The following is an 11,437-nucleotide window of genomic DNA, read 5'->3' on the forward strand; positions in this document are numbered from 1 at the left end:
AGCAAAAAATGCTATGAAGATTTGAGTGATGATGCAGGCAGAAGGACAGATCAGAGGTGAGAGTGAGTATAGAAGATAGTGAGGAGTAAAAAACCCATAATAATTTAAAGTTTGATAGAAAGGCCAAAATAGTGCATTCAGAGTGGGATTAGAGTTTTCCTTTAACTACTGTGGCCCAGGTCAGGGTATAATTCTCATTCTCTCTCTCTCTCTCTCTCTCTCTCTCTCTCTCTCTCTCTCTCTCTCTCTCTCTGCCTCTCTCTCTGCCTCTCTCTGCCTCTCTCTGTCTCTCTCTCGGTATGCATTTCTTCTGCAAGCATGTGTGTGCATGCAGCTCCCCTCCCTTTTCTTTTCTTGTTTTTTTTTGCAGGGCAATGAGGGTTAAGTGACTTGCCCAGGGTCACACAGCTAGTAAGTGTCAAGTGTCTGAGGTCGGATTTGAACTCAGGTACTCCGGAATCCAGGACCAGCGTTTTATTCACTGTGCCACCTAGCTGCCCCCCTCCCCTCCCTTTTCTTAAAGCAGTATCTGAAGGTGGGCTCTGACTATGTTTATTGACAGATGTAATAAAAGGCTTAAGATTCTATATAGGAGTTGAGAGAGCCCATTACACAGGCCTGTAGGTGCCATTGTAGTTGAATGGGGAGGCTTTCCAACAGCCTTCCACATTATCTGGGGTCCAACGCTGAATGTTGTTGGGTCTTTTGGCTTGAGGCCGAATAATGACAGTCTCTCGGGAAGCCAGAGATGGGTCCTCTGAGAAGAAGTTGAAAGGGCGGAGCAGGAAGCCCACAGAGTTGCCAGGTGTAGCTGTGTTAGGGATGTCCTCAGAGTGTGGGATGTGGAGGAAACCCACCGTTACCCAGGCTACTAGGTCCTATGGGGAGAAAGGGATGGGAATGTTAGATATTTAAGGTTGGCAATGAAGAGAGAGCAGGAAAGTTGAGGAGAGAGCAGGATACTGGGATTTGGGCAATACAACATTGCTGAGCATGGATTGTTTCAGGAAGTATCACACTAACACCCAGGCACTTCCTATAGCAATACCTATGCTCAACCTTACACCAAGGGTCAGCACTTTAATGACCTCTGGACCTTATCCAAATATAAAGGCCAAGAGACACCCTCAATAAAATTTCCCTTCCCAATTCTGTTGCAGTTCTTTGGCCTGATAACCAAATTGGAATTTCCAAAGTTCTTCAGAGAGATATAGAACCATAGATCTGGAACAGAAGGTACCTTGGATTCCAACTGGATTTTTGAACAGATGAAGAAGTTGAGGTCAATGGAGGCTAAGTGACTTTTCCAAGTCACTTCAAATTCAAATAATTAGTAAACATCTGAGGACAGATTTGAATTAAGCTCTTCTCAATCCAAAGGCAGAGTACTCTGCAGGGAGCCAGACATACTGGTTGGTTGAACTACCCAGAAAGCTTCCCTGAAAAGAGGGAACTGGTTCAAGTGGAGGATATTGGAATAGCATATCAAGGTCAAGGAGTTAGGTCTCAAGGCAGAGCTTCTAAAAGATGGGGTAAGGGTCAGGCAAGGATGGAATGGGATTTGTACCTCATTCACAATTTTGTCATTGTTTCGTAAAAATTCTTCAAAAACCACAGGTGGGTCCCAGGGATCATTCTGGTTGTAGATGCTGCTGCTGACCAGCTCAGACCCCCGGTATTTGGTCACTGCCAAAGGGTACCTGTAAGCCAGGAAGGAAGCCAGGAAGTTTAGGATGCTGGGATAGCCTCTAAGCCCTTCCCAGTCAGGAAGGTTGCTGTTAGTGAGGGAGCTCCATGTCCACTCTGAGGCTATGGACTGATATCCAATCCTATATCCTTTTTCTCATCTCCATGTAGATGACTATCTAAAGTCCAGCTCCAGCTCTCTCCCACCAACTCCCTGATAGATGCCCACCTGGATGTCTTTCTGTTAGCTCAACATATCCCCAAAATGGGTTAATCACAGTCTCTTCTCAGTCTTAACCTGTTCTTCCTCCTTTATTGATGGCACAACCACTCTCTAAGTTACCTAGACTCAAAACCAGAAAGTTATTTTTGATCTCCCATTTTCTTTCCCTTCCCATTTCTAATCAGTTGTCAAGTCCTAGCTAGCCTATCCCTGTAATAATCTTATCTCTGTTCTTTCCTTCCCATTTCTAGATCAGGCCTAAATTATATATATGTAATTTTTTTTCCCGTGGGACAGTGAGGGTTAAGTGACTTGCCCAGGGTCATAAGCTAGTAAGTATCTAGTGTCTGAGGCCAGATTTGAACTCGGGTCCTCCTGAATCCAGGGCCGGTTCTCCACCCACTACGCCACCTAGCTGCCTCTAGATTTTATCTTAATGGTGTAATTCCTATCTTGTTATATTTCTTCCATTTAGTATATGGAATTTTTAGAACTCTTTGAAAAGTGGAAGGGTCCCAGATTTTGTTGTGTTTTTAATTTCTTTTTGGTCTTGGCTTTAAAAAAAAACCAAAGCTAAACAAAGTGTGTAGATTCAAACAGACTATATTTCTAAATTAAAAAGCAAAAAACTTCCCAAAGAAACCAAAACAACAAAATCAAAGATATTCCAATTGCTGTATGGTTGTTTTCTCTGACTTCTATCTCTCTTTACTCCAATTTATTCTTTCTATAACTGTCAGAGTCAAATCAGAAAGCAATTATTAAGTGCTTACCATGTGTGAATTGGCATGCTAAATGCTGGGAATACAAATACAATCAAAAACACCATCCCTGCCCTCAATAAGTTTATATTTTAATGGGGAAGACAACTACAAAAGGAGGCTGAAAAAGGTGAGGTGGGAGAGAGGAGAAAGTTCCTGTTGGGGGACTTGGCAGAGAAAGAAGTTTGGAGAGTCAGGAGCAAAGATGGAGGAGAGAAGTGAACTAGTGAACATATTTGGCCTGGATACTTCCTCAAAATGGTGGTTCTGTCAATGACAAAGAACTCATGATGGAAAATGCTCTCCACATCCAGAGAAAGAACTAATGGACTCTGAATGCAGATAGAAACATACTATTTTCACTTTATTAATTTTTGGTGGCTTTTTCCCTTTTGGCTTGTTTCTTCTTTCACAATTGTGAACAATATGTAAATATGTTTTACATATATAACCTATATCAAATTGATTACCATTTTAGGAAAAGGGGAGGGAGAAAAATTTGGAACTCAAAATCTTGTAAAAATGAATGCTAAAAGTTGTCTTTACATATAATTGGGAAAAAACACCTATTTTTTTTAAAAAAAAAAATGGTGGTTCTGTGAGGAAGAATCATCTTTCTATTGAGAAACTCTGATCATGTAACTTATCTATTCCAAGACCTTCACTTGCCTACAGAATAGTGTCCAAGAACCTTTTCTAGTAGTATTCAAGGCCTTCCATAATCAAGGTTCATGTTTGACCATATCCCTCCCCTATAGCTTCTTATTATCTCCAGGAACAAATAGCAACTGCTCCAGCATCTGAAAACCCATTAAAACCTGGTTCTGGGGACATGTATGTAGCTCAGTGGATAAAGCACCAGCCCTGGATTCAGGAGGACCTGAGTTCAAATTTGGCCTCAGACACTTGACACTTACTAGTTGTGTGACCCTGGGCAAGCCACTTAACCCTGATTGCCCTGTCCAAAACAAAAGAAAACAAAACCTGGTGCCAACTTACCTTTCAAGACTTATAACAAATTGCTCCCCTTGACAATTCTACAGTAGAGTTAAACTATCCTTCCTACTGTTGGTCATAACCAGTACCCCATCTGCCACCTCTGGGACTTTGCACAGATTATTTCCCTGTGCTTGAAATGGGGTCTTTCCTCACTTTTGCCTCTTAGAATCCATAGCTTCCTTCAGAGTTCAGCTCACATGCCACCTTCTCCATAAAGACTTTCCTAATCCTCTCAATGGCTATCTAATAATAGAAATTAAAAAGCAATAATAGCTAGCATTTATGTAGCACTTTTTACACACCAGAAATTGTGCTATGTGCTTTATAAATATTATGTCATTTTATCCTCACAACAACCTTGGAGGTAGGTATGATTATAACCTCCATTTTACAATTGAGGAAACTGAGACAAATAGTTAAATGACTCAATAAAAAAATTAATTAATTATTTTTTTGGTGAGGCAATTGGGGTTAAGTGACTTGCCTAGGGTCACACAGCTAGTAATTGTTAAGTGTCTGAGGCTGGATTTGAACTCAGGTCCTCCTGAATCCAGGGCTGGTGCTCTATCCACTGTGCCACCTAGCTGCCCCGAGAGCTGGTCTTGAAATCAAGAAGACCTAAATATAAGTCCCATCTCTGACACATACGGGCTGTGTGACCCTAGGCAGGTCATTTAACCTCTCTTTCTCTCTCTCTCTCTCTTTTTTTTTTTTTTTGCGGGGCAATGGGGGTTAAGTGACTTGCCCAAGGTCACACAGCTAGTAAGTGTCAAATGTCTGAGGCCGGATTTGAACTCAGGTACTCGGGAATCCAGGGCTGGTGCTCTATCCACTGCGCCACCTAGCTTCCCCCCATTTAACCTCTCAATGTTCTAGGGACTCCATGGAGATAAACTGAAGAAAAGATGCTGATTAGTATTAGTGGAGGGTGTTTCCTCACTAGGTAATCCCTTACACCAATGAATTCACAGATCCAGTCCCTATCCCTATATATATATACATATTGGCTTTCTCCCTCCTCCAAATAGCATATCATTGAAAGCAGGGGATTTTTGTCTTTCTATCCCTCAGCAGATCTTGACAGAGAGAAAGAACTTAACAAATGCTTGCTGAGTGATTGATATACAATTATCCCTCCTACATGGTGACTTCCCCATCAAGGTTTTTATATATTAAGGATCAGCATAAGAAAGTAAATGGTATTTTTGGGGGAGTTTTGCAGAAGCCACAGACAACATATGAAGGTCAGTGGACAGCACAGAACCTATGACCAAATACTTAACCCAAATTTTACAATAAGGTAAACACACCATAAAAGAAAAAGAAAAAAAAAATCTGACCTTTTCTCTGGTACAAAAGGAGGGCCAAAAATTTTTATGCAGATTTTCCAGATCATGGGGGTGCCACACCCCTAATCCTCATGATGTGGAAGGGATAACAGTACCTTTTGGTTTTGCCAAATTGGATAATTTCGTTTCCCGCACTCTTTCCACACTTTGCTGCCTCCATGAATTTGCTTACAATGTTACTTACTCTTTGAATGTGCTTCCTATTGTCTTGGACTATCGAAATATTGCTTATTCTTCAAGGTTCAATCTTCTTTATGAAACTTTCTCACATCTTCCTCTGTGAGGAGTGATCTCTCCTTCCTCAGGCTTGTCATATAACTTTTCATCTCCGCCCCACCCACTTATATTGCATTTTGTATTAATAGCATTTGTGCATGCCTCTTCTTCCCTAGTAGACTACATGTTCCTTGAGAGCAGGGATTGTATCTTATCTTTGTAACTTCCTCAGAGCCAGCACAATGACTTGCACACAGTAGATGCTTTATCAATATGTGTGGAGGTGAATTGAGTTAAATCAGGAGTTCTTAATATTTTTATGTGTCATGAACCCCTTTGGTAGTCCTGTGAAACCTATGAAATCCATCTTAGAATAATATTTTTAAATATCTAAAATAAAATTCATAGAATTATAAAGGAAATGATATTGAAAGAAGGATGTATTTTCCCCCCATTCATGAGTTCCCTGGAATCTGTCCACAGACCCCAGGATAAGAACTCCCAGGTTAGAGAAAGCTCTCTTCCATTACCAGCATGCTCTGGGATGCTTCCCTCACCTGGCCCAAGTGACTGCTTGTTCTTCTTGCCAGCCAGGAGGGAGCACTTGGTCAGCCATGGAATGGAGCTGTATCCGGTAGCTGCGGCTATGACCCCAGGGGTTCTTCTTGGGGCTGGTGAACAGCAGGAACTTGGGTAGCTCCCGGCCGAAGCGGAAGGATGCTTGGCGCTCCCGGTGGTGTGGTGTCCTTTCTAGAACTGGCTGCACCACGTGGTGTCCTGGGCTCCAGGGGTTGGTGATGTTCTCCAGCTTTATTCCCATTGTCTCAAAGCTATTCTCAGTGCCTGGGTGGCGTGAAAGGAAAATGAGGAGGAACATGAGGAGCCAATTGGTCTCACTAAAGTGTAACACACTACAAAGCCTACCTAAGAGACAGAAAGATCAGGGGCCAAATCCTTCTTCAGACTTGTTATGTGATCCCGAAGAAAGTCCCTCAATGACTCTATGCCACAGTTTTCTCGTCTACAGAATGAGAGCGGATAGACTTGATGTTTTAAAAGGAGTGGCCTGCTGGAGCTGGTTTAGAGAAGTCCATGGTTAAATTTTCCAGGAGGACTTAAGTCTCAGATATCAGCAAAAACCATGAATCAGGGCTTGGTTTATTATCTTGCTGATTATCTACTTTTAAGAAAGTGATGGAAGAAATGTTAATAGTGCTCATTAAAATGAAAAGTGTGGCCTCTGCAATTTTTTCCCCCTGAGAAGATTGGTGGTTAAACATTTACTAGCACTCCTGCCTTTGAGATCCTTTCCATCTTAATCTATGATCTCATTCACAATACATATAACCAGCTTGCCAGCAGGACAGCCTGAGCATTTACTATGTCCAGAGGCCTCTCCTGGGGGCTGTGAGATTGGAATATGGGAGGAATAGAACACTCTTTAAATTCTCACACTCTTTAAACTCACACTCTTTATTATTATATGCTTTTTTTTTTTGGTAGGGCAATGGGGGTTAAGTGACTTGCCCAGGGTCACACAGCTAGTAAGTGTCAAGTGTCTAAGGCCAGATTTGAACTCAGGTCCTCCTGAATCAAAGGTCAGTGCTTTATCCACTGCACCACCTAGCTGCCCCCCTAAAGGAGTTGGGCTAGATGACCCATTATGCCCACTTTTAGTTCTAAATTTGTGTTGATGATTATCCTAGAGGCATTAGGGAAGCCCAGATTTTTGTTTGTTTGTTTGTTTTTTTGGCAGGGCAATGAAGGTTAAGTGACTTGCCCAAGGTCACACAGCTAGTAAGTGTCAAATGTCTGAGGCCGGATTTGAACTCAGGTCCTCCTGAATCTAGGGCCTGTATTCTATCCACTTCACCACCAAGCTGTCCCCCAACTCACACTCTTTAAACTAACAATTTATGTATTACAATTGCCCTTATCCAAGTTACATGCTGCTTCAGACACTTACTCACTATGTACTTGGATAATACACTTACTCTCAGTTTCCTCCAGTTTCTTCTTCTGTAAAATGGAACAAAATACTTTCCAGGGTTGTTGTGAGGATCAAATGAGATAATCTTTGTAAAGCAGTAAACACATTATAAGTGCTATATAAATGGTAGTTATCTTCTTCCTCCTCCTCACCATCATTCTATTCTATTTTTTGGGGGGGGGCAGGGCAATGAGGGTTAAATGACTTGCCCAGGGTCACACAGCTAGTATCAAGTGTCTGAGGCTGGATTTTGAACTCAGGTCCTCCTGAATCCAGGGTTGATGCTTTATCCACTGCACCACCTAGCTGCCCCCCATTATATTCTGTATTCACCAAGATTAGGTAATCAGTCTGATTTTCATAGAATAGGGACCGGGTGGTACTTCTAACTTGGTATCCATGAACTTGTGCCCCTGCTTTTCCTCCTTTGCATTTCTATTTTGTTTCAGACCAGCCTTGGCTCTAATCTCAATGTTTTTCTGAATCTTTTAGGATAGACCACTACAACTCTACATGTACCACATCACTTTAGCTTACCTGGCTCTATTTCAGGGGACAACTGTTAACACAAGCATTAATATTAAAATGTAGCAATCTGGGCTAGGCTGGGCTAGGCTGGGCTGGGCAGGGAAGGGCAGGGCAACTCTTCAAAGATTCTGCAGTAGAGTGATTCTGCTGTTATTTTGGTCAACTCACCCAAACGGTCCACCACAAGGTATTGAGATGGTTACAAAAGCTGTGCTTTCATTGCTACACTTGTCTGAGGTGCTCTGGGACAAGGGAGTCATGTTATGACTCCATTTTTCCACAAGGTTAGTTACTTACTTGGTGACCAAAGAAGAGAATGAAGCTACCTCTATGTGAAGTCTCCATCTGGAAATGGTTCTATTTCTATAATATGTAATTCAACAAGATCACTGAACTTTGAGTCAGGAGACCTAGCTTTGAATCTCAGATCTGATGCTTATGAGCTAGGTTATGCTTTAGAGTCATTGAACCTCAGTCTCATCATCTCTAAAATAAGGATACATTATTCTGAAGAATCCCTAGGATTTACCAGACTATCACAATGTTCTCTCTCTCTCTCTCCCCCTCCCCTTTCTCTCTCTCTCTCTCTCTCTCTCACACACACACACACACACACTCAAAATGTGAAGAACTCCTGCTCTAATGCAATTCAATTCAACAGGGTACCCAATGCTTAGTAATTACTTAAGAAGTCCTTATTGACTTGTCTTGACTTGACACATCACCTGTGTCACCTTGAGAAAGTCACTTAACCTTTCCTTGCCCTAGGCAACTCTGTACACCATAAACTAAAGAGACTTTGTTGATCTTCATCAATGGAGGAGGTGCCACACTAGGGAACCCCAAAAGATCACTTGTTTAGATAAAAAAGTCCCCTTTAAAAACTTCCAAACTACCCCTCTTACAGAATTATGGTGAGGAGAGTACTTTGTAAACTAGAAAGTAGGTTGTCAAGAGTGAGACATAATAACAATAATGATGGCTGCAACAATATACTCTGTATCATACAGTATATGAAATTCCATCTTATTTTTCAGGCTTAGATGTCTATCATCAAAGAGAATCCTGGAGGATTATATAGGGTATTATTCTTTCTCATTCTATCTGCCATTCAGGACAGATTAGCTATATATGTAACTTCAAACTGCACAAAAGTTCTGACTTTGCCATCTGGTTGACCAACGTCAGCCAAACAGGTTGAATGCCCCATTCAAGGACATTAGGGAAAGATTTCAGGAGCATCCTCCATTTTTCTTTCTCTCTGACCAGAAAACTGTCAAAAGTCCAAGGGACTAGACTGGCAATAAGAGTAATGTCTAACTGCCCATTGGCATTAGTTTTGTTTGGACCCCAAGGTCTCACCTGCTACATCCAGGTCAACACGGTAGTGTATTAGATGAGTGTGTACATTGCCCAGCAGGTGAGTGTGGAGGCGGGTTCCATGGCGCAGCCCTTCAGGTGTGAAGAAGGTGGCATGAACATAGCCTGTAGCATGCATCTTGACCTCCATCACCCCATTGTGGTGGAAGATGAAATCCCATATATAGTCATAGTTGTAGACAGTTGAGGTTGTTCGAAGAACCAGCATGTGGCCCTCGAGCCCCGCATAGAAATTGAAGCCACCATTGAAGTTGGAGTCAAAATGGCGTCGCAGGGGCACCCCTGTGGGCATCTCAAATATGCAGAGGGCATTGGGGTAGCGGGTGGGGGCATCAGAATCATAGAAGTGGTGAGCATCCAGGAAGGTGGCTGTCTTGGGGCAGTCTATGCCAGGTGCCAGTTCATGAGAGACACTGCCTAGTCCCCAGCCCACATCTATATATTTAGTCTGCATGCCTGCTGGTGTGTGACCCCCATATAGGGCCACTGCCTCCTGCACACTCACCTCGTAGGCAATAGGCTCACCCCCAAAGCGCAGGTTCAGAATCTGCAGCCCGGTGGAGGTGCGAATTCGGAAGGCAAAGCTCCATCCCCCATATAGCACAGCGTTGCCCTCCACCTGGTAGCGTGGGCCCTGGGGCTCAACCAGGTGGGGACCAGATATAGCAGTGGGTGTAGGGAAGTTACCTCGAGGTTGGTAGGAGGAAAAGAGGGGCTGTTCCTCTGTACCCCCGCCCATTTCCCCCTTAGAAGGGATATCTTCAAGGATCACCACACTGACCTTCCCTTCTTCATACTTCTCTGCCAAGTCCTTGATGCTTTCATAGAATTTCCCATTGTACCAGACTTGTTCAACCCGCCATTCTTGGGGATCTGAACTCCCATGATCCACAAGGAGCTCCAACCCTATGGGATGTAAGAAGTAGCCTTCTACAAAGCGCTGCATAATAAACCAAGAGCGGCGCTGGCCCGAGGCCAAGCCTCTGGGGGCCACATCAGTGAAAGCCAGACAGTGGTCAGTGCAATTAGGGAGCCAGAAGCCTTTGGTATCCTGGAGGAAACGGTGTAAGGGTACAATGGCATCCTTCAAGGTCTGGTACAGGAGATCATATTCGACCAATGAAATGGGTCTTGATCCCCAGGAAGGATTATGTCCAGGCCTAGGGGGCAGCACTCGCATATAAGTGGGCCAAGGCAGGGGTCCCACAGCAAACTCAGTGATGTTGGGATGTGCCTGGGCTCCAAAGAAGATGACAGCTCGAGCTTCTCGCACAGGACGACGTCCCCCTTCATCCAAAAACTTCAGTACCTGGTTCTTCTTGGGCAGTAGCATTTCGATGAGGAATATGGAATTCTTGGCCATAATGCCCGCCTTGGAGGGTGCTAACTTCAGGTCTTTTTTTGCCCACAGGAAACTCCTCACAGCCCGTAACTCCTCTGGACTCAAGTCTGCAAATATAGTTGCTTTGCTCTTCAAATTCCAGGAAGAGTGCTCTGCTACTGCCATTGTCAGACAAAGCAGCAGCCCTCCAAGCAACCAGGCAAAGCCCGGGGGCCTTTGTGCCATTGTTCTGAAACATGATAACATGAGTATGTTATGGCAAAGAATAAATTCCTATCAAGCCCATCATCAGAGTATCACACTTTCTGCCCAGCCATGCCCTGCAAAGCTGAATATAGCTCCTTTAATGCTAGCCTTCTATTGAATCATGAGACTGTTAAGGCTAGAAGGGGCCTTGGGGAGCTGTCCAACCCCCTTACTTTACAAATGAAGAAGGGGCAGCTAGGTGGCAACTAGGTGGTGCAGTGGATAAAGCACTGGCCCTGGATTCAGGATGACCTGAGTTCAAATCCAACCTCAGACACTTGACAAGTCACAACCCTCATTGCCCCACAAAAAATGAAGAAACTGAGATCTAGATGGGGGAAGTGACTTGTCTAAGGCTACATGAGTATCTCTTAGTAGAAGTGGAATTAGGATTTGTCCCCTCACTATTTTTTTGCACTGTCATGGCATCTCTCTCTGACCACAACTTTAATTAGCTTCAATTCTCCTCTCTTCCCTTTCCCTGCCATTCAGTGTGTCTATCACCAGATGCTGATAATTGTTTCTCTGCAAGGTTTCCTTGGTCTAGCCTCTATTTCCCATTTCCACAGCTTCTCTATCGGTGTAAGGCCTCATCTCTCCTCATCCAGATTACTGAACAAGCCTCCTAGCTGATATTACTGCTTCTAGCCTTCCCACACTACTATACTATTACAAGAAAAATGTCCCCTAAATACCACTCAATCAGTCCATTCACTT

General features: G+C 43.4%; 1 protein-coding gene across 1 annotated transcript; it reads right to left on the reverse strand.

Annotated features, from left to right (window-relative positions):
* Nucleotides 1-608: 608 nt before the first annotated feature.
* Nucleotides 609-10,699, reverse strand: AOC1 (amine oxidase copper containing 1). The gene is made up of 4 exons (XM_043968725.1): nucleotides 9,115-10,699; nucleotides 5,792-6,077; nucleotides 1,568-1,700; nucleotides 609-878 (listed from the first exon to the last, which is right to left on the reverse strand). Exons 1-4 carry the CDS (start codon nucleotides 10,697-10,699, stop codon nucleotides 609-611), a joined length of 2,274 nt encoding a protein of 757 aa, XP_043824660.1.
* Between the last annotated feature and the right edge of the window lie 738 nt (nucleotides 10,700-11,437).

This window comes from Dromiciops gliroides, chromosome 5 (genome assembly GCF_019393635.1).
Source record: "Dromiciops gliroides isolate mDroGli1 chromosome 5, mDroGli1.pri, whole genome shotgun sequence".
Lineage (NCBI taxonomy): Eukaryota > Metazoa > Chordata > Mammalia > Microbiotheria > Microbiotheriidae > Dromiciops > Dromiciops gliroides.